Here is a 27,227-nt window from a genome sequence, read left to right as displayed (position 1 = left end):
GTGCTTGATAATTTTTGGTCTGTGATTGGTTAAAACCTCATCATAAGAGAAAAAATAGATTCAACTGTTGCCCTCGCATCCTTACTTCCTTATTTAGTTATTTACTTATGCTGTCTAAGCTATATTTAAACAAAACACTGTAAAGCCATAAATATTTGCAAACAAAATATTTGGCGAATCACACCCATAAAACCTATTTTGCTCCAGACCTATTGCACGTTTTTTTTTTTTTTTATAAGCGAAAAACACAATAAAAGCTTGCAAATATTTATGGCTTTACAGTGTATAAAGTTGTATTTACTACCCAACCTTGCCACTCATTATTTTGACTGACTTATATATTAAATATGTACTGCAGACTCGGCTCATAGTGGAAAATGAAATGCACCTGCGGCTTGGGGCATTACAGCCCCATATCGGTAACAATAGTCCTCCCTCAGGTCAATTTTCCACTATAGCCCTCTCCAGTCCATATTTACAATATTGTTGGATAATATGTTGTATTTGCTGAAAGATACTAATATTATGTTCTGTACACTAGTTAATTAACCTCATCCCACTAAATGCAAAAAACAAGGCATTTCTCATTTAGTATGTATGTAAAAAGAAAAATACAAGGTGACAAAAAAATGTGCCCTTGCCTAAAGGTTAAAAACACAGAATCTGTCTTAAACAGTGCTGACCATTGTTTTCATAGCTGCCTATTCTCTTATGGACCTTTCTGGTGTACAGTACAGCCAGAAAATTTGTGCTTTGGCGGCTTCTGTTTTTGACTTCGATATTGTTCTGTGGTTTCCTATCATTTCTCTTGCAGTCCTGTCACGCTCATCAGTATGTGTCCGGAGCAGTATGAGTAAGTATATGCACGTTCCTCTGTTTCGCATGCCCATCATGCATCCTATGCCTTAGTAGATGTGCTGTAGAAATAACACTGGCAGCTCCCTAATAAATAATGTTCTCATTATTGTTCCACAGTTATTTGTTTTTTTTTGTTTCCACTGTTTTGTTGAGCAGAGTCATTTAAATGCATTTCATTGTTTGTCTGCAGACTTGTACAGTCTCCGCAACACTCTTATGATGACACTCATTCCAGGATAGAGCATTATGCAAGCAGGTATTACTTTGCTTTTTATGCCATTGTTATCATTTAATGATTAGATGCTGTTGCAAACAGTATTTTCATTGTGGGCTTAATGAGATTATGGTAGTATAGAGTCTTATAACTTTTGGTTAACTGTGTGATACCTGGATTTATTAATATCCAAAAATATTTCCAAACATGCTAGTTATTTTAAATGTACATTATACTCTTTTTTCAAGGCCCTGCGTTGCACAATTAATTAGTACCTCCAGAGATTCTGCATTTGCAGGAATAAAACATGGAATTAGCTCCTACTTGCAGAATTTTCCATGCATAGCAAAATAAAAACGTGTAAGTTGTGAATTTCTCTTCAGTGGTTAAGTGTCACTAGAGTAGAGTATAAACACTATCTGTAGCGTAGTGAGAAGTGTGGTGGGACGCAGTGCTAACATCAGCGTGAAACAATTTGTTATATCTAAATAAGTTCAATTATAAAATGGCTTGGCTAAGTTAAACGCAGTGATTGGCTGAACAAGATCACATGACCGTGCAGTAAGAATTGTCTTATGCAAGGTTAGGGGGCGAATCACCTCTGAAGATCAATCAATTTCCCAGGATTTATTTTCTTAAAATCTCAGTCTCTTTGGCCATGACGATAGTTCCTGCAGTAATATGTTTGTCCAGCAAATTTATAGCCTCTAAAGACTGTGTAGGATCTATTTTGCACTGGTGGAAAGATACATTACATAAAGCTTAAATTAAAGTTTAAAATGCTATTTTTTTTTTTGTTTTTGTTTTATAAAATAAACATAGTCATTTTATATTTTATAAGTGCAATAACACACTCCAGAGTGTGCGGTGAGACCGATCTTATTGCACCTGTGGGTGGCTGAAGCTACGCGGCCTATGGCCTCGTGCCTCACACCCAGACGTGCGTAAGGTAGGCCCTATGTCTTACCGCACACCCTGTTGTGGCTTACTGCTTACTTAACTGACTGTGACTTACTTTTTCTTATTTATTATACTCATTAACACTTTTTAAATCTAATTCTCAGTTTATCTAAATAAAGTAAAATAATTGAAAAGCTTAGTTTACTTGTGTTTAAAGGATTATGAATCTTCTCTGCTTAGGTTGGCACAGATGGAGATGTCAAATGGATCCCTGCCTACAGACAGCAGCTCCACAACAGGGAGTATGTAAGTAATTTCAGCTCTCAGGTACCTTTACTAAAAGAGAGATGGCTATAGAAGAATGCCAAGTGATGTTTGTGACTACTTCCAACTGATTAAACTGGTGGTGTTAGAATCAGAGCATCAGTCATGAATTTAAACTGTAATTGAAGTAATGATCTTATTAGCTTTTGAGATTTAGATTTAAATACTTTTAGCCACGACTGACAGATTGTATTAGTCACATTCTTACTCATGCAAAAAACAGCAGAAACCTGAATATGCACGTGCAAGTGAGATATGGATTGAGGGTGATGGAGTGTGTCAATTGCACTCATTGTTATGAGGCAGGATTATATACTTCTCTGACAACATGCGTCAAATTGCTCAAAATAAAAGTCTATTTCCCTAGTTTGAACAATCTGAATTTTAGCATACAAGCTGATCAGGCTTGTCCAGCTGAGATCCTCCATTATATTTGGACTTCAATTTTCCTAGGCTAAAAGCTCTGCTGTTCACATTAGACTGCCCCAAAATGTTGAACCACATGTTTTTTAGTACAGCATCTTTTTATTTATTTTATAATTTACTTTGCATTATTGCTGTTTGTCTGATCAAACGTGACATAAAACTCTCTACATCTGAAATCAGATCAAGTTTAATGGAGATGTATCTTACTATAGATTGACCTATTGTTACAAAATAATGCCTGTAAGTTCTAAGGAGTTGAGATCAGAACAAAGTGTCTTCAAAGATCAACTCCTGCAGTGAATGGAGTTAGGGAGTGTGGTTTGAGATGGAGGAAGCTGAAGAGGATGTGTCTTCCCAAAAGAATATCAGAAAATATATATAGATAGATAGATATTTATAGATACGGCTAAAAGGAAGAATTATCCATATCAGCATGTTTCTTACAACTATTAACAACCTTGGTAACCTCCAGTTTTCTAATAGTTTGTTTTTAATTTTACAAATATGTTAATATAAAACCCACATACAGTTTACAGCACCCTCTGGAGGTTTACATACAGTTCAGCTTCCCACATACCTCTCTAACAGACTTTTCAAAGATTTCTCTCTGATTGTTGGATTACCAGGATGACATCTTCGGTATTTAGTTGATATTTAGTCCTTTACATTTTGTGACACACAATTATATAAGCAACATAAGTATTCTAAGAACTTTTATAAATGATCAAAAACAGCTTTCTAGAGATATATTAAATATTAAATTGATTTGTTGTGTACATTTATACTGATTCTTCTTTGTGAATAAAGGCCATAGCAGTTGAAAATGTCAAATAATGTATGAGCTTTTTGTGTCCAACGTTGGTGAAAAAGCCTTGTACAAAACATTAGGAACACCTTCCTAATATTGAGTTGCACCCCCTTTTGCCCTCAGAACAGCCTCAATTCGTCGGGGCATGGACTCTACAAGGTGTTGAAAGCGTTCCACAGGGATGCTGGCCCATGTTGACTCTAATGCTTCCCACAGTTGTCAAATTGGCTGGTAGTGGATCTCTACTCCGAATAGCTCGTTCCAACTTATCCCACAAATGCTCAATTGGATTGAGATCTGGTTACTGGGCAGGCCACTGCAGTAAGCTGAATTCAAGGTCATGTTCGTGGAACCATTCCTGGACAATCCTAGCCTTGTGGCATGGGGCATTATCCTGTTGAAAAAATTCATTAGCAGATGGATACACTGTTGCCATTAAGGGATGCACCTGATTGGCAGTGATGTTCAGATATCCTGTGGCATTCAAACGTTGCTCCACTTTTGTCAAGGGGCCCAATGTGTGCCATGAAAACACATCCCACACCATCACGCCACCACCACCAGCCTGCAATGTTGACACGCTGCATGATGGATGCATGTACTCATGTGGTTTTCTCCATACCCTAGTCCTCCCCATCAGCGTGAAACAGCAGGAACCGGGATTCATCAGACCAGGCAATGTTTTTCCAGTCCTCCAGTGTTTGTTCCTTAGTCCACTGCAACCGCAGTTTCTTGTGTTTTGCTGAAAGATGTGGAACTCTGTTAGATCTTTGGCTGCCATACCCCATTCGTGTCAAAGTATGACGAGTTGTGCATTCTTTTATGGGTCTTTCAGCACCAATGTTGTACTGGACTGTCAGTTGACTAACTATAGCCCGTCTGTTGTCCTGCATAATTCATGTCAGCCTCCTTTGGCCTCTTTCATCAATGAGCCATTTTTGACCACTGGCCTGCCATTGGCTGGTTGTCCTTTGGGTGGTGGACCATCCTTGATACACACGGGAAACTGTTGAGTGTGAAAGACCCAGCAGCGTTGCAGTTCTTGACACACTAAAACTGGCGCGCCTGGCATCTACTACCATACCCCGTTCAAAGGCACGTAAATCTTTTGTCTTGCCCATTTACCCTCTGAATGGCACACATACACAATCCATTTCTCAATTGTCAAGGCTTAAAAATCCTTCTTTAACCTGTCTCCTCTTCATCTACACTGATTGAAGTGGATTTAACAGGTTACATCAATAAGGGATCAATAACTGGATTCACCTTGTCAGTCTGTTTCATGGATAGAGCAGGTGTTCCTAATGTTTTGTACACTCAGTGTGTGTGTGTGTGTGTGTGTGTGTGTGTGTGTATATATATATATATATATATATATATATATATATATATATATATATATATATATATATATATATATACAGTTCCTTGCAAAAGTATTCAGACCCCTGACCAATTCTCTCATATTACTGAATTACAAATGGTACATTGAAATTTCGTTCTGTTTGATATTTTATTTTTAAACACTGAAACTCAGAATCAATTATTGTAAGGTGACATTGGTTTTATGCTGGGAAATATTTTTAAGAAAAATAAAAAACTGAAATATCTTGCTTGCATAAGTATTCAACCCCTGTGCTGTGGAAGCTCCCAGTTTGCACCGATGAAAGAAATTGCCCTAACGAGGACACAATTACCTTACCATTGGCCTCCACCTGTGAACCATTAAAGTTGCTGTCACATTTTCTGGATAAAAACCCCACTGTTGAAGGATTATTGGTAAGGCTGTGAATCTGAAGGAAAATGAAGACCAAAGAGCATTCTACAGAAGTTAGAGATAAAGTAATACAAATGCATAGATTAGGGAAAGGGTACAAAATAATATCCAAGTGTTTGGATATCCCAGTGAGCACAGTTGGATCAATAATCAGGAAGTGGAAGCTGCATCACACCACCCAGGCACTGCCAAAAAAAGTCAGTCCCTCAAAACTCAGCACTCAAACAAGAAAGAGACTTGTGAGAGAAGCCACAGAGAGGCCAACAATCACTTTGAAGGAGCTACAGAGTTCAGTGGCTGGGAGTGGAGTAATGGTGCACCAGTCAACCATATCAAGAGCTCTGCATAACACTGGCCTGTATGGGAGGGTGGCAGGAAAGAAGCCATTACTCAAAAAGTACCATCTGAAAGCACGTCTGGAGTTTGCCAGAAAGCATGAGAGTGACCCAGCTGCGATGTGGGGAAAAGGTTTTGTGGTCAGATGAGACCAAGATAGAGCTTTTTGGCCAAAACTCAAAGCGCTATGTGTGGTGCAAACCTAACACTGCCATTGCCTCAAGACACACCATCCCTACAGTGACGTATGGTGGTGGCAGCATCATGCTGTGGGGATGCTTCTCATCAGCAGGAACTGGGTATCTTGTTACAATTGAAGGAAGAATGGATGGAGCAAAATACAGGAAAATACTGCAAGAGAATCTGCTTCAGCCCACTAAAAAACTGAAGCTTGGGAGGAAATTCACTTTTCAGCAGGACAATGATCCCAATCACAAGGCCAAAGCAACATTGGAGTGGCTCAAGAACAAAAAGGTGAATGTCCTACAGTGGTCCAGTCAAAGTCCTGATCTCAATCCCATTGAGAATCCATGGCACTATTTGAAAATTGTGGTTCACAAGCGTCGTCGAACCAACCTGAACAAATCTGCCAAGAAGAATGGACCAAAATCACTGTGACACTGTGTGCAAAGCTGGTACATACTTACCCCAAAAGACTTAAAGCTGTTATTGCAGCGAAAGGTGGCTCTACCAAATATTAGCGTGTGGGGGTTGAATATTTATGCAAGCAAGATATTTCTGTTTTTTATTTTTCTTAAAAATATTTCCCAACATAAAACCAATGTCACCTTACAATAATTGATTTTGAGTTTAAGTGTTTTAAAATAAAATATCGAACAGAACGAAATTTCAATGTACCATTTGTAATTCAGTAATATGAGAGAATTGGTCAGGGGTCTGAATACTTTTGCAAGGCACTGTGTGTGTGTGTGTGTGTGTGTGTGTGTGTATATATATATATATATATAAATATATACACACACACACACACACACACACACACACACACACACACACACACACACACACACACACACACACACAGTGTGCCTATAGACAGTCTACACCCCCTTTCAAAATATTCACCTTGTTGCCTTATAGCCTAGAATTAAAATGCATTCAAATAGTTATTTTTTCATTTATTTGCACTTCCTATCCCACAACTTCCAAGTGAAAAAAAGATTCTAGAAATTTGTAGAAAATTAATTAAAAATAAAAACTGAAATAGCTTGGTTGGATAAGTGTCCACCCCCCCCATGTAATAGCAATCCTAAATTAACTCCGGTGTAACCAATCACCTTCAAAATCAAACACCAAGTTAAGTGGCCTCCAACTGTGTTAAATTGTAGTGATTCATATGATTTCAGGATAAATTCAGCAGTTCCTGTAGGTTCCCTCTGCTGGGTAGTGCATTTCAAAGCAAAGACTCAACCATGAGCACCAAGGCACTTTCAAAAGAACTCCGGGACAAAGTTGTTGAAAGGCACAGATCAGGGGATGGAAAATATCAAAGACCTTGAATATCCCTTGGAGCATAGTCAAGACGATTATTAAGAAGTGAAAGGTGTATGGCATCACCAAGACACTGCCTAGATCAGGCCGTCCCTCCAAACTGGATCGCCTAGCAAGAAGGAGACTGATCAGAGAGGCTACCAAGAGGCCAATGGCAACTTTGTAAGAGCTAAAGGCTTTTATGTCCAAGACTGGTCAAAGTGTGCATGTGACAACAATGTCTCAAACACTCCACACATCTGGCCTGTATGGTAGGATGGCAAGAAGGAAACCATTACTCAAGAAAGCCCACCTTGAATCCCGTGTGAAGTATGCAAAAAAACACTCAGGAGATTCTGTAGCCATGTGTGAAAAGGTTTTGTGGTCTGACGAAACTAAAATTGAACTTTTTGTCCTAAATGTGAAGTGTTATATTTGGTGCAAACCCAACACAGTGCATCACCCAAAGAACACCATCTCTACTGTGAGGCATGGTGGTGGCAGCATTATGTTATGGAGATGTATCTCATTGGCAGGGACTGGGGCACTTGTCAGGATAGAAGGGAAAATGAATGGAGCAAAACACAGAGAAGTCCTTGAGTAAAACCTGCTGCCCTCTGCAAGAAAGCTGAAACTGGGATGGGGAAGTTCACCTTTCAGCATGACAACGACCCAAAGCACACAGCCAAAGCTACACTGGAGTGGCTAAGGAACAAAAAGGTAGATGCCCTTGAGTGGCCCAGTCAGAGCCCCGCCCTAAATCCAATTGGAAATTTGTGGCATGACTTGAAGATGTCCAGAGAACATTGTTCCAGAAGTCTTGTGGATCATCTTTTTAGAGAGCAGTGGTTTCTTCCTGGCTATCCTTCCACGAACATCATTCTTGTTCAGTCTTTTTCTGATAGTTGAGTCATGAACACTAACCTTAGCCAAAGCAAGAGTGGCCTGCAGGTCCTTGGATGTTCCTTGGATCCTGGGGTTCTTTGTTACTTGATGATTTTCCGGTTTGTTCTTGAAGAGATTTTAGTAGGACGACCGCTCCTGGGTAGAGTGACTGTAGTCTTGAACTTTCTCCATCTGTCTAACAGTGGATTGGTGGAGCCCCAAATCCTTAGAAGTTGTTTTGTAACTCTTTCTAGACTGATGAGCATCAATAACTGTTTTTCTGAGGTCCTCAGAGATTTCTTTTGATCGTGGCATGACTTGTTTCCACACACCTGTATGGTGAAGACCAAACCCCCAAAGTTTCTTATCTTTATAAGGCTGGGGCCTCGCAAACTCACCCCTGAAGATCTACCTAATTACACTATGTAACAAAATTTTTGTTCCTGGGTAGTAAGTGTTATTTCCTAATTGCTTATGCCTCAAAAGTATAGAAAATGGCTATTATTCCACACAAACTTTGCTTTTGTGACCAGGACAGTGATATTTCAAAATATCACTATTTCCAATGGGAAAATGGGCAAATGTGTGTATTTTCGTTCACATAAAGTCAGAAAAAAACAACATATGAATCCAAATTAACATGTATTTGTACTAAAGTAATACAAAAATGACTACAAAAGATTTAGAAGTGAGTAGTTTTTCGAGATTTACGATTTTACTGTAAATACAGTATAATCGTAAATCTCAAAAAAACTACTCGCTCACTAAACTGTGCCCTGCTACCTGTGTAGCTAAATGATTCAGCAAGGAGGACAGAGCAGACGGGCGCTGTTGTGGATCCTATACCAGAGGACTGAAGACTTTGTTGCAGCTGTTTGTTGATTCTGTCGAGAATTGAAAGCTTTGTTGCCGAGTTTGTATCCAACGTGGGATTGAAGACTTTGTTGCTGAGAGGAGAGTCTTTTGTACTGGATACTTCAACCAATTTAGTTTCCAATCCAAGAGACTAAAAATCTAAGCTTCAAGGAACCGTTGAGTATAATTCCAATTACATTTTCCTTTCATGGAACTAAATTAATTAGTTGAGAACACATTCACATAGAATTGTGCTGTTAATTATTTAGTTTACACACTTTGCATGCAAAATAACTTGTAGTGAACTTGATGAAGTAATTATAATAATCTACCTTATATTGTTGTATGAAGAATTTCTTTGGAAATAAACATGCCATATCCTTAATGTATATGCCATTATTAAGTTTGATGTGATATTTTTTAAGGTTGTCTGCATCATTTCAGTTGAGGCTTTGCTTGTATGACACAAGCTGCTGCTTTGTGTGTGAGGAGGTAGGCAGAGTCACTTTTCAATTGCCTGCTAGCCAGCATGAGTGCAGTGACAGTTTTGAATTGTGTTTTGTGCTTAGATACTAAGATTTATTTTCTGACTTTTCTTTTTATTATTTGTGTACTTAATAAAATACTACTATTGATTAAACGTTCCTTGTGTCTGTGCGTGAATGTGTTCATAGTAAATCCTCGATCTTTTGAACACGTCAATTAAATATTAATAAGAATAATCAAACCAGGTAAATATTAAATGATCAATTATTGAATTGTTCCTACAACAAACAACATGTCGGGAAACATTTGTTTGTGCATGTTTGTGTAAATGTGCTGTTGTGCGTGCATAAGAATATATATATATTTTTTAATCAAACAGATGGCTATCAATTATAACGTACGAATAGTGGTCATTTCAGCTCAAGTGGACCAAATTGTGGGGAGTTGGTTCTTCCAGTTGTGGTTAATGATATGTTAACCACATGTGATGGAGGATATATTCAGCAAAAAAAATGAATACAGATGTATGTCACTGACGTAAGAGGTCCACATGCACTGGAAGCTGGAAGGCGATATTGAAACATTCTGTTGTGTGCATGCATTATGAATGCAGCTGGTAATGCCTAGGAATACTTTTGTGATAATTATAATACTTTGAGTTGATTGTCTACAACAGATTTCATTATCCTACAGCTTTCGCTAATCCTATTCTGTGCCTTCTAAAATGTCTCTCATGTCCTGTTATCTGTAGGGAGGACGAGCACATGTTGATCCTGCAGTACTGTCGGACGCTGGGTGGAGAGTCACCCCTCAGCCAGCCCCAGAGCCCAGCACAGATCCTTCAGGATGTAGAGAAGGAGGAGCGGGGCGAGCTGGAGCGGGTCATTGCCAGACTCGAGGAGGAGCAGAGGTACAGTACAGCAAACCTACTAGCTTACTTAAAAGGTAACTTATGAGGGAGCAGTTTGGAGCTTCGGTATATAGTCATGCATTTTCCAACCTGGTCACAAAAAATGGAAAAAAAGCTGCACAGAGTTGGAAGACAATTCTTTCATGCAAAGGCTATTATTACAAAAAGGCATCTACAAGTATGCAGCTGTTGGATGGTTTTCAGCAGTAGTAATTGTAGTACAGTTCAGATAACTTCAGCATTGATTTATTTAGAGCAATTATTTTAAAATATAAACAATTTTTACTTTCTTATCATCTTTGATACTGCTAAGTGTTCTAATGGCAGTAGTTGGTACATGCTGTATGTATCAATTACTGCTATTAGGTGGAACTAGAGTAGTGCATAAACACTATCTTTAATGTATTAAGAAGTGTTGCAGGATTCAGTGTGAACATCAGCAAATAAGTAAAAATGTAAAGTGGCTTAGATAAATTAAACTCTAATTGGCTGAACAAGATCATAGGACTGTGCAGTAAGAATTGACTTATGCACAGCTAGGGGGCAATCACCTCTGAAGATTAATCAATTTCCTTGGTGTATTTTCTTTAATATCTCAATCTCTGTTTCTTTGACCACTGCAATAGTTCCTGTAAAGCCCCAGGCTTAGGTACCAAATTCCGTTGGACTACAGGATTTAAAATCAGTCTGTTAAATAAATTATGGTATTGATGTGGGTATTATAATGCAGTGAACAGTTTTGTTCAGGTGGAATGATGTGACATTCTGCATGACTGTCTGTCTGGGAGATTTTGGAGAAGTTAAGCTAGTGTTGAAGAGACGTAGGCAGTGCATTTGGAGGAACACAAAATAAAGGTGAAGAGCATGATTATTGTACTAAGGAAACAGTGATTTCAGATGTCAACTTTACTTACCAAAGTGTTTCAGACATGCAAGTAAGCAGTTATATTTTTTGTTTTTGAAACTGCACTTAAAAAAAAAAAAAAATTCAGGGCTCGCAAAATCGCTAGCCTGATGTTCCGGGACTACCAAAAAAATCTGTCGGACAATGTGTTTTTTTTGGCTGCTTGCCCGACAAACAATCCGATTTTTCAGTCTATAACAAGGTAACGTTCTGTGCTTTAATCAGTCGAGATTCCGCTCACACATCATCCCGGTAAAACACGTTTAGAGGGATCAGTGTTTTTCATTGGTAATGCTTGAGTGATTTCCGAGGTGACGTGCATGTACACATTGCTTGATCTATCTAGTCAATGCAATGGTATATGTCACATGACTCTGTCTGCTTTAGTGAAACGAAGGTTAAAATGGACACTACGACAGCCAAAATATATACTTTTATATTGAAGACTTATGTTAGTTTATTTTAAACAAAGTTACAGACTGGAATAACAAACTGCAGTACTCTGCTCACCAAGGTTCACATTTTGTTATCTTGTTGTTACCTTTATTAAATTGTTAACGTTATTTCCCAACCCAGAAAAACAAAAAAAGAATACGTTCGTTATTATCACTGACTCAGATTTAGCACGTAGCATGTTAACATCACTTTTTTCATTTCTTTCATGTGATTAATTAAATGTACCGGTAATTTTATTTTAACTGTATGGTGCTTGCTTGTAACTTACAGTATCGAGTGCAGCAACAGCCTCTGGTCTAAACCATCAGCCCAGTGTAGATACACTATTTACATCCTCGCTATATGGCCTTCATCATACGATTGCATACTGATTAAAAAAAAAATATCAAACTGCTGCTGATGTTGGCTCGTCAGCTCTATGCAACCAGCACGGCAAAGCAACATTGATTTATTTATTTATTTTATTATCTATTTTTTTTTTTTTTTTTAAATAAGGAACCAAGATTTCAATTAACATTTGCAATTGAAACATTGTTCTATGTATCTTGTTTGAGGGAAGGGGGGGGGGGGGGGGGGGGGGCGGGGTTAGTGCTGTGTTCTTCAACGAATAGGATATAGCCAGAATACTGGATGCAGCATGCCACAAATAGGTACTGTACTTGTAATTCTACTTTTATTCACAATTATTATTATTATTATTATTATTATTACTAGTAGTGACAAACACTGTAATAATAAAGAAAATCAAAGAATAAAACAGTACTACTATTATTAATAATTTAGCGAATGCCTTTATCTAAGGTGATTTCCTTAACTTACTCCAGCAGCTTACATTGTTCGTTCTGGATTGCACTTGCACATTTTAATATAATGTGTGCACATTTGTTCTTTCATTTTTGTTATTTTTCACCTCCCATAGTGTTCAACATTTAACAGAGGGTATAAAGAAGTTTGAATCAGAATCCAATATCATCCTTTACAAAAAAGTGTACTTGTGCCAAAATTTTCTGGTTTTAGTATACTATTGGGACCACTATTCTGTCCTATTTTGGCACATGTATACTTGCAGTATACAAATTTGTATATTCTTTTTTTGTAAATAATGCAACACAGTTCTCAAATATTGGACATTTCTTAGATTGTATCTTTCTTCTCTTTTGCATACCTGCATTGTCTCTTGCTAGATATGCACCTCCACATTTTGCCAAATACTTTTAGAAAACCAGGACTAACTTCTGCTCTGGATCAAAAAGCTATAATGCTCTACAGCTGCCTGTCTATGTGGATAACTGAAAAAAAAAACTAGTAGAAACTAAACAAACACAAGTCTGGGAAAAACAAATGGAAGTGTGGAAAAACTTCTGGAATTTTGGTGGTGAAAAAGTGTATGAACCCTGAGATACTGAACCTATACTGAGTACAGTGTACTTTGTACAAATACAGTCCATAGGTCAATTATAGGCAACCTGACTATTTTTTTTTTTGTACAACCAAATGTCTACAATGGACTGCCCGAAGGGCAAGAACCATTACCAAAATTTTGCGAGCCTTGTAATTCTAAGCAGTAATAAGCTTTTCCAAGACAAAGACAAAGCTTAATTTAAAGTTTAAAATACTAATTTTTCTTTTTCTTTTTGTATAATAAAATAGAGCCATTTTATAAGCACAATAACCCACCCCCAAGGTGTGTACAGTGAGACAGCTCTATGTCTTACCGCACACCCTATCATGGGTAATATTGCTTACTTTACTAACTGACTTACATTTTCTTATTTATTTATTACTCATTAAGACTGTTTTTTATTGAAAAGCAATTGCTGCACATACATTTTTCTCTTTGTAGATTTCAGGACATTTTAGGGGATTTTACAATGGCAGAATAAACAAAAGTTCCACTGTACAAAAAAGAACTAACCCAATGGCTAAGCAATTGTTTGTTGTACATTCAGATTCTGTTTGAGAATGAAATTAAGTGTTGTGCAGGAAGAGTAAAGCTGAAACTACTAATTTAACGAATGCTCAGTTCTGCCGTAGATATGTCCGAATTGTTTGCAAATATATGTAGAGAAAAAGCAAACTTAATCATGCAACTTTAATTTCCTCACTACATTCAAATATACACTTTATTACATATTACATATCTTTATTCTCACCTAGTACTTCAAAAATAGCAACAAACTGGGCCAACCTCCCTCATATGCACATGGGTGAATCCACAGACACACACCCAAAAAATAAATTAAGTAGTTGTGGCCAAAACATATGACTATATTTAATCACATTAATAATAATATTTGCCTAGCAGTATACGATTGCAGTGGTGCACTGGGATTCAAATTAGCATTGGTACATTTTACAAGTACACTGTTTTACAAATGTGTGCTAGGCTTGGAGCATTTTGTACAAATGTAGCAGGGTATTTTTAGAAACATGTGGTCTTCACCAAAATTAATTAAAGTAATTTTAAAATGTATCCACATCAATATAGCACATAGAAATAGGCTGTGACAAGCTCATGGAAGGAGTGACAGGCGACACTGATTGGCTGATAAACTCGCTTTTTTGTTTCTTTGACCAAGGCCACAATGTGAAAGTGCTACCATCACATACCACAAAACAAACGGGAAAGTAACGGTTTTAAAAAAAAAAGAGGATTTTCACAAAAATCATTAGAAGTACTCGGATAATATCTAATATAGTTAGTCGCCTCCTTCCTTTTTGAGTATTCATGTAACTACACCATGTACAAAAACGTGTGTATTTACATATATAATTAGAATGACATCTTTCAGGACCTGCAACACAGAGAGCACAAGCAGGGTCCTAATTGTTTCTCTCTGACCTTTCACATACGAGTAACAGAACAACGCTTCGCTTTGAAAGTGCGACTAAACTATGAAATCCTTTTGTAAACAATAAAAGTAATAATCATCTTACCTTATTTTGTTCTTCGGTAGCCACTGTTTGTCTATCCATGGTCATTTTTAGGGTCTTCTGCCATTTTAACAGAAGCTATTATGGTGAGTTATTCGAAATACTGGCCTTGCATTTTTCATTTGTGGCCTATCTTTTGCCGTTATATTCGGTGCTAATTAAGATTAATTTCCGGAATGGCTTTAGGAATCTCTCCATGGCTGAACTAAAGCTTGCACTGAAACCACGCCACACATCTCACTATACAAATAGTGTGTATGTGTCCTAGTGACATGTACAATGGTAGTAGGGAGCAAATGTTTTAGATTTATTGCAAAAAATTGAAAATTTCATGGGAGAGAGTAAATTCCATGATTTTTTTCACGATCACGGAATCTCGCAGGGGCTAATCAATAATCAGATAGATAGTAATACTAAAAAAAAACTGCCCTAGCTATGCTTACTGTTCCATTATGTCTTCTATAATTGTATCCAGGATTTATGTAACAATATAGAATGACTATTATGACATGTTTTTGCTTTTTTTGGGGGGGTGGGGGGTTAAACTAAAATATAACTGGAAAACAATGTATTGTACTACTGTATTCATCCAAATAATATCTGAACTAATTTTCATTGTTCTGGGTTTTAATAAAATAGCTTATTCATTCCCTTACTGCTGGATTCTCATTTTTTCAACCCCTCAAGGTATATTAAGAAGAATTATATACTGTATGTTGTGAATTTTCTATTTTTTGTGTATGTGTGTGTCAGAGAGAGAACTTGTGTGATGTTTTTTGTTTTTTTCTCGTTCTCTTATTATCTTTTATCTTTGGCCATTTGTCCCAGATATTAGTTTCAGCTCAGTTTCTTTACAAGAGCCCACATCTTTACTGACTCATCGGTTTCATATACTGGCCCCTTGGGTACTGTACTGCTTATATCTAATCAGCCCTGAGAAGGTTTAAATGGCATCCCTTGCTTTCTGTTCTGTGTTGCAGGAATCTGCAGATAGAATACGAGCACCTGAAGGAGCAGCACTGTCTGAAAGGCGCATCTTCCCTGCCCTCCCCCCCAGACTCTGTGGCCTCTGGACAGCCGGGCAGCCCAGCGGAGGCAGAACTCTTAGCCGAGGCCAAACTCCTGCGGCAACACAAGGGCCGGCTTGAAACCAGGATGCAGATTCTGGAGGACCACAACAAGCAACTGGAGTCCCAGCTTCACAGGCTGCGTCAGCTGCTCGAGCAGGTAGTTACAACACACCCACACACAAGCCTACAGCAAATGTATTGCCAGGTTATTGAGACTCTCGAAATATGGGGATATAAGGAGGTGCCTCACCATCTGTCTTTTTATACATGTCTACGTATGTCACCCTAAAATTTGTAGAAACGCTTATCCAGTTCTGAGGAAATTTGGTGGGGAATTTTTTAAGACATTTTTAAGTTATTTGCTCAAACCACTTTACAAAAATAGATTAAATATCTCCACCTCAGTAGTATAACTCTTGTTCCCAGATCATTGGATTTTAACCTTTTGATTGCCACACAAATATTTGTTCCTGTTGGGCCACTATATAAATGGCCCTTTTGTACTGTACTATTAATCGTTGTTAAAGCATTTTACAAATGCACAACAAACTGTTAAATACAAAAAATATGTTGGTTGCACATCATTATGAACTTTGTTTGTATTTATGACAAGACAACTAGTCAGTGGCACATAAGGATCGACGAGACCTCTTCTCAAAAGCACTGAAATGGCCGTGTCAAATTATGAATTAAGTTGCTTGTTCCCTTTCAAGTACAAAAATGTAACCTTTACTATATGGGTATTTACCTGTTAAAGACCCAAAGCCCGAATAAGATATATCAAAGCTCTTCGCAGAGCCTGTGACGCAGTCATGGCCTACCGCCGAGGGCATAAGTACTCCACTCACAGATCTCTGCTGCATTTTTCCTTTCAAGACTGACCTGACAGGAGATTGGTTCAGAGAAGTACTTGTTGCCTATCTAATTTTTTCTTGCAATTATTGTGTTTACACAAGTATTAAGCGATTTTATTACGCTGTGTTAGGACCATTGTTTTGTTGTATATTGTGCACTATATATGCCTGTTGCTTGTTAAGTCCCACTGCGGCCTTGTGCCTCACATGAAGCCAGCGGCTTGAGTTGCGCCATCCCAGGGATCCAGCAACATACTTTCAATTTAAAATAAGTTTATATGGTAAAGGTGGTGGTGAGCCTCATTTGGGAGAGCAGAGCTAGATCTCATTGTCTCCCAGGAATCAACCCACTGTCCCCTTTGGTTCTCTAATAGGAGTCAGGGACCCACTGGTGGCCGATGCATTGGCACCCCAGTGGCCGAGGCAACTGTTATATGCCTTCTCACCACTTGCCCTGCTCCCGCTGTGTCTGAAAATCAGGCAGGACTATGCCAAGTTGCTTCTAGTAGCCCCATATTGGCCCAAGATATTTTTTTCAACTTTCAACTTTTTTCAGAATCTGTGTCACAGGCTGTGCGAGCAGCTTCGATATATGTTATTCAGTTTTCTGGTTTTTAAGAGGTAAATACCCGTACAGTAATGGTTACATTTCTATTTCAGGGAACTAGGGTTATGATAATAACCTAATGTAAAATTGGAAAGTGATTAAAATAAACGTGTTGCAGCAAGGAACAACAAGTAAAAATACAAAGGTGACCTTACAAGACACAAGTATAAGAGTTATTTATTATGTTTTCATGGAGCCACACTAATGACTTTGATTCAGTTTTAGCCCACAAGTATTATGATAATGACAGTTTTTAAGGTTAATTACTTCAGCATTTTACTTTCCTCGAACATGCATAATGTGGACCTTCAAGGTTCCATTAAGTATGCATTTTACAGCATGTGACAATTAGCTGTAAATGGCACCCTCAAGCTTGTCAACAATCTGTTTGTTGACTGACTATTTTAGGCATTGCTTGATGCCTAACCTTTTTTATAAAAGCAAATGCAGTAGATACATTAACAAATGAAGAGGAAAGCTTTTTTTCCCCATATGATATACTTTTGGAGTTGTTTTAATCTTTACTGTGCATCCGACTCATGAGTTAAAAAAGGGTACATTCCTTGCAGGAAACCAGTCATGTCGTTATTTACTATAATTCATGACCCTTACTACTCAATATTTGTTGAAAACAAGACTGATACCTTACTGGATCTTTCTCTATGATAGAGAAAGAGTGTAAAATATTTTTTTTAAGTTTGGCATAGCCAGGCAAACATTGTCCTATTTAATTTATATCCTACCCTCTTCACTCAGGATGTTAAAGACCTTTCTAACATACAGTTATATTTGCTACTATCATGTATTATGTACTTTCCACTGAATTTAATGTATTATGCATTGTTGTTGTTTTTTTGTTTTACTGTGTATCATGTGTTATGCAATTCTCTGTATTTGAAGTATTATGGATTTTCTTGTATTTACTGTATCTTGTAAAGCGCTTTGTGATGGTGTTCCACTATGAAAGGCGCTTTATAAAATAAAGATTGATTGATATTTTATTAAAACCAGCAGTGGGGATAGTGCCTCAGGTGCTGGTTATGGCATGCTGTCAATAGCAGTGAAATAACTTATTGTCCCCTATTATTTTATTATTCCATTGTTTATAACTGATGTAAAATTGCAGCGTAAGTTCGATTGTCACTGCTATATTTCTCTGTATCTGTATTAACAAGTGATATAGTCACGCTAATAGAATTGGTGGTTTATGGGCGCATGTATACGGATGCTGCCTTATGTGTGTGGAAATGTTGTATTCTCATTAGTTGACACTGTAGTGCTGAACGGACTATTAAAAACCCAACGAATTTAGGTAGAGGCATTTGGCTTGCCTTTACATCTACTTGTAGAGTAGCTTCATCCTTATATGAAGGACTTAATTGGCTGTCTGCAGAAATAAAATAACAAATCCTAAGGATCATCTAACCAGCTCTATAACTTTGCAAAGACAAATGGTGCATACATTCTACAGTAAAGGTTCTATATTCTTCTGCTCATGAGTCGACCACCTTTAACTGATAAGGGGTCATGAGAGTTAAAGAATTAAGCTGATATCTCACTAGAAGACCAACACAGACATTGAGGTTTTCTGTGCTGACAGGAATACGTTTTTAACGATATTAATTCTGCATTTGTGTATCAACCCATTTTAAGCCACTGTTCAGTATTATAGTTTCTGCCATACAATACTGAGTTGTATATCTACAGTGTCGTAATTTACATAGTGGAGCATACAATTGCTTGTTTTTATTAATTGAGCAGTATTGTCCTTTTTTTTTTTTTATTAATTTCAGCCTGAAACAGATTTCCGAATAAATGGAGTTTCGTCATCTGCTCCCCTTCAGCATTCTTTCATCAACTACTCAGTGAATCGGGATATTGGATCACACTTGGATCAGGCAGGTCAGACCAAACATAATGTGTATTGATACAGTACATATCATAGTGTCAAGGTGCTTTTTCATTGTATATCTTGGCTTAGCTTTTCAGAATTATCACAAATATCCCTAATACTGTATGTTTTTCGTAATTAAGTTGTTTAATATTTTCGTAGATTTAATTGTTTCTTCACGGACTTTGGTGGCAGTAATAATAATAATGCTGCTGTTATTTCCCAGTAATAGGTTGCATTGAAATGTTTTGAAAGTGATTTGTACTTTTTAAGGTGCTTTGTACATTCATCTAGTATTTTCTCAAATTATTTTGGAGTTTAATTTGTTCTCTTTGTTGTCATGGTTACAGATGACTTCTTAGTCCCTCCACATAATTCCGGCACAGCCTTGGCAGATATCATGGAGCAAATCAATAACACCTTTCCTGCATGTAGTCGTAAGTTTGGTCCTTTTCATTTTTAAACAGGACGTGTTTCTTTTTTCTTCATTCAATACCAGCAATCCCATCTTGCACCATGTAGATCTCCAGAAAGTTCTAAACATGTTCTCGGTTTTTTTAAAGTGATTTTTTATTTTTTTTTTTTAAATGATTTTGTTGTTGTTGTTGTTCACGCTCAGCCGGTAGCATTGTGTAAAAAAAAAAAAAAATTGGACAACCAACCTCCAAGGTTTCTCCACAGGTGTAGAAAGACTGCACAGCTGGAGTTTGATAGAGTATTGTACAGTTCCATCCTGGTTTTAGTTGTTGGTATTTTGTTTAGTTTTTTTTGTACTGCAGTGCTCAGCTGAGTTGTAAAAACTTCACCGGTTAGGATAAAAGACTAGGATTGCTTTAATTCAGACAATACAGAGTACCGAATTATATGGGTCAGTGTGTTATACAAATACCCTGGCCATCTCAGAGTGCCCTGGTTACAAGTATTCATCATCTGTATATACAAATTTTTAGATCTATTGTAGAGTAGCTTTCTAATTACTTTCCTTATTGTAAAGAGACATGTGTTGTAATCTTTCCTAAGTTCAGAATTGTTGCAGCCTAAAACAAATGATTGATGTAACGAAAGATCAATTTATGCATTACTAAATGTGATGACATGGAAAGCCATTAATAGGTAGCAGTTAAATATCAACATTGCTGATGGGAACAAAGTGATCATTACAGACAGGTATCTATTTAGAGGACTCCATCCTTTATTTCCATTTGTATTAGTGCTTTATATTCCTGGAGTGCCATTCTGATATCTGATTCATTTTCCTGCCCGCAAATATTGAACATCTCATTCTATAAATACAGACTTAAAGCAGCAGAAGGGCAAAGTGAACCTCTTATCTAAAACCTATTTTGTCATGAGGTATTTCTTCCATTAGCTACTATATTGAGTCTTCAGCAAGACCAGTGGTGTTCATCAAGGCAATTCCAACATGCTCACATACTAAAAGTCTCTTTAAAGTCTCTTTAAAATGCTTACAAGCAATAAAAAAGTATATATGTATACCCAGTCTCTTTGTTAATGAAAGCAGATCACTAATGTTTATGTGCAGTCCATTTTAGGTTAAGCTGTGATTAATTACTGGAGAAAGTGCCAGTAATTAATAAGCAGTGTGTAGCCATTTATCATTACTGCACTCAAAAGACTTTGAGCTGAACTATGTTTTTCCTGCCTAATAAGGTATAACTGCTTTAGTTAAAGCATCAGAAAGAAATTGCTAATTTACTTTGATTCTTGAAACATAGAGCATACAGCATCATTGAGAAACACGTTGCACTTTGAACAAACATTTTTAGCTAATGTATATGATGATAACTACACCTTTAAATGAATTGCCTGAATCGCCAAAATATATTTTTAAATGAGTGAAAAGCTATGCCTGTTTTGTAGCTCATGTTGAAAAAAACTTGCCTTGCACATAGTTTGTTTAATGCCTCTTCAGTGTTTCCGAAAACCTTGGGGAAACTTGCCTTTGATGACCCCCAAACAGTCCATTTGAAGACTAACAGCACAGCAGCTCAAATTTGTTGCATTACTACATAAAGGGACTCATTTTAAAGCAATATTTAACTTTCCACCCTTTTTTCTGAAAGGGTTGAAACAGTGAGAACATTGATTCAAAACAACTTTGAAAATAGCTTCTAGTAAAAAGCATTTTTAAATAACCTGTATGTTGATTACTTTTTTATGCAGATATTATACATCCTAAAGGGCAGTCATTAATAATCTTTATTATTATTATTATTATTATTATTATTATTTATTATTATTATTAATATTATTATTAATCAAGAAACAGAAAGCCTTGCTCCAAAACAGCAGGTAAGTTTTTTAGATTTACTAAAAATCTAAATAAGGAAGCCAGTCCACTCTGTTTTTCTAAAGGGAACCCCTTTAGTGGGAGCTGTATTTATTATCCGAGTGATTTTGAAGAATCATTTTAGTGCGTCTGTAGCAGGGTGCAGTGTTACGTGTGTGGGTCATCACTGAACAGTACTGAGGCAGAAACAGAGCATTAGGTGTTGACATGCCGCACAGGCATGCAGATTTATTTAAACAGTGCTGCCACTTGGGTAAGAACAGTGGTCACATTTAATAAAGAAAACAAAACAGAGCTAAAATTAAGTTTGCCACACAAATGGCGAGCACTAGTCCCACTAAAAGGAACATTGCAGTCCAGGAACCTACTACTTTACATAAACCCCTCTATACACTGTTTGGGGTCAACCTCCCCAAAACTAACCCACTTCTGGGCTCCTGGAGTCCAGGCTTCCTCACTGCAACTCCTGCCTTTTCAAATGGCCTCAGCTGGGCAATCCCTTCACTAGCACTGTCCTGAGGTTGAAAGGTTTCGTAGTAGTTAATCCTGCGGAGCGGACGCTCTCTTCAACAAAGTGCAAGGTTTAGCTCAGCGCCCGTCTGTAGCAATGGCCGTGCAGTAGCCTCGAACTGTGGTAGAGACGCTTTTTGAGCTCTGCACAGCCTTCCTGGACACGCTTCACAGCCAATCTGGACCTCCCGATCAGCTCAGCGCAGGGTGAGCCGCTGCTCAATTGGTTGCCTAGCAACGCGTCTCCAGCACTGCATCCCAGCTGCACACAATTGCTCAGCGGCAGGGCTCTGACAGTATCACAAATAATAAGGCTTCTTTAATTGCTTTTCCCTTGGCCACCAGCAATGATGCAGGAACAGTGTTTATAGTGGGGGATGCTGAAAGCTGTCGAACAAAACTGTAACACACCTGTATATGATGGAAGCCATGCAATCTGTTGCTTTTTTTGTTCTATATATATAACCACAGTCATTTCTACAATGTTTACAACATGCTTACCATAAAACAGCAAACAAATCAAAAACTAGAGTATGCTATTATAATCCACTTAAATACTGCAATTTATACATGTTTACTTGTAAAAACAGGTTGAACAGCTGCATTTTATTTCCAGTAGTCTTTGTACACAAGGACAGTCAGAAGTCTCGAAAGGTTGACGTGGATCATGCTGCTGTTTTTTTTTTTTTTTTTTTTTTTACCGTGTCCAGAAAGTCACTGTGTACCTGTAGTTTTAGTATTGCTCCACAAAGCAGCACCCTCAGTTAACGGCATTTGGGACAAGCTGATTTTAACATGTGGTGCCGCTGAGAATTAAAAAAATAAAGAGAGATATTCTTTTTTGGGACATTTTCAATAACAGTTCTACTGTATATAACTACTAACTGACTCTCTTGAGATTGCAACAGTGCGATTTATAAAATATCCTTCCCTGTTGTGAAAGTGCTGTTTGATCTATTATCATTTGTCCAGGCCAGTGCACATATTTACAAGACTAGCAGGATTTATCATTGCTGCTGCACACCTAGTCCCCACTTCCCTGGCCACCAGTGACAGTTTAGATACATTACATTGGATTGAATTCAGTGGACTAATGCAGGCTTATGAGTTGGTTGAATCTAATATAACTGTATTCTTTATTTTCATGCACTTAGTCATTCTTGCTTTCAATATTTATAGTTTTATAGATCTTTTATAAAGCAATGTGTAAATACACATGTTTGTGTTTTATTTTTGTAATAGATGTCCCTGGTTTATTGAAGATATGGCTTTGATAACTTTACCATCACAAAAAAAAAATACAAATAAATTACTTATCTTCTATTCAGTGATTTAATTAAATTCTTGTCAACATGAGATTTATGCCCTCTTAATATATTGCCCTATTGCACAGAAAAAGTCCAAGGTAGCTATTAATGTTTAATAGGCAAACTGCTGACGGTTTCTTTTCTCATTTTAAAGATATTGCTATGGATTCCAGAGACTAATAAAAAAAGAAATGTCCTTATGTCTTTGAATGGAATCCACCTTCCAAAACTTTTCATCTCTGGGGCGATTCAGCAGTTTATACATATTTTGTGTTTTATCTGTTGCTGTTACAATATATAACTGACTTATTATTGAAGATTCCACGTGTGGCTGAAACTTCTCAAAGATTTTTACTAGTTTTTTGGGTTTTTTTTTAGTACTTCTACTACAGTGTCTTGTAAAATGATATTTTATGGTTCAGCAGGAGATTGTTTCCAATGATAACCACAGGGTGCAGTGTTCTGGGGAAAAAGAAAAAAAAAAAGTTTTCTGTAAATAGCCGTTATGGAGAATTCAGACCTATGATTGGTAGTAATAGTGATGCTTTTGTTTTTTCTTTCCATCTGTTTAGGTTATGTGAAGTCATAGCCATTTAGAAGTGGAACACAAGGCACACCCTCCAGTGGATGAACCACTTTTATAAAGACCATATATATTTGCTAAGAATGGAGACTGCATTGAAACTTCTGGCTCACAAGCTGCACGCTTAAGTTTTCTGTCGAAGGAGTGAACTACTGAAGACCCAAAGACAAGGACTAGGACCCCAGCATTTTATATTTTGTCTTTCTTGTACTATGCAATTGTAAATTTATTAACTGTAGATTCAGAATTGGTTAAACATTTGTTTGTGATTTGTTTGAATATGCAGCAGTTGGGGGAAGCCTTTTTGCTATACTGTATGTGTGGTTTAGATACTGTATGTTGGGGGTTAAACTATTACATTTATACATTCGTCAGCGCTTTGCGTTAACACTGTAGAATGGCTTTCTTTCACTTCTAATGTTACCTTTTATGACAAGGTGTGTATGAAACTGTGTTCTTGAAAACTACAAGGGTTCTGGGTAAAAACATTTTAAGAGATTGTGTCATATATACATATAAACCCCCTGTATCCTTGTTATGTGTAATCATGCACATACAAAAAGATGGTGTGCTGTAGTGTGTATTATTATGGTATCTGTTCTGACAAAAATGCTTGTCTTGTCAATTTAATATACAGTATGCTTCTTATGTTCAAGCCCGTATCCACCCACCCCTCATTATATCGCCCCTCGCTATATTGAGGATTCAGATATGTCGCGGTCCTGGAGTTGGCTCCCCATTTTTACAGTCTAACTGCGTATGCCTAAGCGGCAATATACATAGACACTTAGAATTACTGTTTGTTTTATTTCGTACATCACAAACAAATATACAAAACAATTAGAAACAAAGCATTAATATCGTACTGTTACCATATACACACGTATTGCACAATAACACAAAGCTAATTAAATATCTACTTTCTAAAGCGATTTTTATTTTAGCCAACGAGCTGTTCACGTGTGGCAGCAATACACTAGCAAAAGCCACAAGGCAGTGATGTCAGCTCCTTAGCAACAAGCCTCCTCTGTTGGGAATGGAGCAGGTTGCAGGGGGTTTGTGCATTTGAGAATGGAGAGGAAGACTCATGAAATTAATTGGAGACTGAAGTTGATGAGAAGCAATTACCCTCTGCTGTACGAATTTAAACAGCATGCTGCTTTTTATATAAAAAATGAGAAAAAGCAGGTTGCATAGATGATTTATACTGGACCCTAAAACAAGGGAGGTTGTACAGTATTTGTCAGCCTGTTTGTTTTTCTATGGGTTTCTCGCTATTTTGCAGCCCTCGATATATAGCGGATTTATATTGGACCCCTGACACCTGTGTCAAGTTGGCTGGTAGTGGATCTCTACTCCGAATAGCTCGTTCCATCTCATCCCACAGATGCTCAATTGGACTGAGATATGGTGGCAGGGCAGGCCACAGGTGGATTGGGTTTTTTAAGCCGTGGGGCGACAGCCACTTTGCCGGGCGACCTGCCCAGTTGAAAAGGCCTGGGGAAATCCCTAATATATCAGAAAAATAATTAAATACAAAATTGACACAGGCTCTTTTAAATTCCGGTTGTGCCTATATAAATGTCATTCCAGTATAAACCAGAGATTTTTAATACCATAGTGATAGTAATACAGAATAAATGCTCTTTTTAAATGAACTTTGGAGGCCCAATTTTCTGTGTGCATGTTTTTTTGTTTTGTTGTGTTTTTTAGATCTGTTTTAATCAGAAGTAAGCCATGACTGCCTTTCTACCTCAGACACAATTCCGTTAGTATTATGGTTTCTATTTTGTTGACTTTCACAAAACACATACAGGCTGTTACACAGGCGCACAATCTGGAGTAGAAGAACACCCATATAGGTATCCACAGTTTCGTATAAACTTTGCTTTGACCATTTAACCTTTTCCTGACAACGTATGCGATGTGTTCTGTGCTGTTCTATTGATTATAATGACAAGTCTTAACACTATTGTAAACTCCCTCAACTGTGCCCTTGGGTGATGACGTAGTAAACTTTATTAAAGGAACTTTGTCATTTTGAGGTATGTACTGCACCGGTCACACCACAGCTAATATGGCTACATATGTTTATTCCAAATAAAGAAAGTAAAAAAAAAAGTTTAAAACAAATTATTGTGTGTTTTTAAATCTTGATACCTGTTTCGAAGTTTGTGATTACAATTTTTTAAAGATAGCATAACATTGACTTTGTACAGAACATTGAATGTAGAGTAATGCTTGCAACCCTCACCCAAAAAACTACATTTAATTTCTCATTTATTCTGAGGGCAGCTGGAATGCAGAGTTACAGTGAGATGTATTATGTCCGAGTGCTGACATCCATTATCATAAAGGTAATGGTGGAAGTGAAACCCATAATGGCTTAAAGCTGACACAAATGGCATGTCCATTAGCTGTGAGGTAACATCACAATTAATCAGACACTAACTGAAATGGAAAAAATTAGGTCTGCCATTATAATCTTTTAGTATTAAAGCCACTTAGCAGTAACTAAAAGACAGAAATGAGTAATGAAGTATAATTAAAAAGCAAGTTGATGTGTTTCGTGGAAAATGCCTCTAAATCAGGATCCTATGCCTTTAGGAACTGGCTCTATCTTAATGGAATTTATTAACTTACAAAGCTTTTCCATTTTTCTATGGACCATGTTTGGGACAACTTCTCAAAATCTGCATTACACAAGGCCATTTTAGCAGTCTAAATGCCGGTAATACTCTTTAATTGTGTACAAAGACTTGGATGATGGCTATTGTTTGGAATAATAGTAGTCTCAAGTTTCAACATGACTTCTTTCATGCTACATAATTTGCATAAAAATGTTGGAATATATTTTTGTAATGTTTGATTTTTCACAGAATTACTCAAGTAATCTGGACAGGAAGTTATATACTAAAAAAAAAAAAAGATACAGTTCAATTGCCTCTTCCCTAATTCGGACCATGGCTTAATGTACTTAATGTATAACCTGAACCGCTACAGTGTGTCATAATGAGTGACCTGTACTGTATAGTATATTGCAGGTGATCATCTGAAGAAAGAAACAGCCAAGAGTATATTTAAGTTAAACATTTCGAGCTTTCTCTATTTATTCTAATGGTTGATTTCAGATTTTTGGTGGGATATGAAAGAGTATCAAAAACATAAAAGATCAGACAAGGAATAGTCAATATGGTACAGATTCTGATCAGTACTCAGAATAAATCACTAACAGCAGCTGGTCCCAAATGGTCTAATCTAGAGGAAAACAGCACAACTTTGCAAGCCAAAAACATTCAATCGTGCTATAGTACAAAGCTAAGTAAAGTAAATAATGTCTGACACTTTTTGTTTTGTTCACCTGGCTATCAAATGTTTCTGAAATAATACAGCTAATGTGCTGTACTGTATAATATTTTACATTCAATGTATCATATTGCTAAGACTTTCAGAGCATACATCAATAAGGTAAAATTCTAAATTAAAATGGGTAAGAACTGGGGTTTCATGGCATAATAGGTCATTCTTTT

General features: G+C 37.2%; 1 protein-coding gene across 11 annotated transcripts in view; it reads left to right on the top strand.

The window, feature by feature from the left end:
• LOC121315838 (utrophin-like) overlaps nucleotides 1-24,437 on the top strand; it is a 245,099-nt gene extending 220,662 nt beyond the window's left edge. For 9 of the 11 annotated variants that reach the window (XM_041250320.1, XM_041250322.1, XM_041250318.1 and 6 more), the window contains 8 exons: nucleotides 815-853; nucleotides 1,049-1,114; nucleotides 2,213-2,278; nucleotides 10,112-10,270; nucleotides 15,545-15,791; nucleotides 18,889-18,997; nucleotides 19,337-19,423; nucleotides 23,687-24,437. In XM_041250320.1, the coding sequence (XP_041106254.1) occupies nucleotides 815-853; nucleotides 1,049-1,114; nucleotides 2,213-2,278; nucleotides 10,112-10,270; nucleotides 15,545-15,791; nucleotides 18,889-18,997; nucleotides 19,337-19,423; nucleotides 23,687-23,703 (790 nt within the window). In that variant the 3' untranslated portion in view covers nucleotides 23,704-24,437. The remainder of the gene's footprint in view (nucleotides 1-814; nucleotides 854-1,048; nucleotides 1,115-2,212; nucleotides 2,279-10,111; nucleotides 10,271-15,544; nucleotides 15,792-18,888; nucleotides 18,998-19,336; nucleotides 19,424-23,686) is intronic. The other 2 variants (XM_041250321.1, XM_041250327.1) reach the window with 1 other exon arrangement.
• Nucleotides 24,438-27,227: the final 2,790 nt, after the last annotated feature.

Source organism: Polyodon spathula, chromosome 5 (genome assembly GCF_017654505.1).
Source record: "Polyodon spathula isolate WHYD16114869_AA chromosome 5, ASM1765450v1, whole genome shotgun sequence".
Taxonomy (NCBI): Eukaryota; Metazoa; Chordata; class Actinopteri; order Acipenseriformes; family Polyodontidae; genus Polyodon; species Polyodon spathula.
This window is presented reverse-complemented; position numbering and strand designations above follow the sequence as displayed.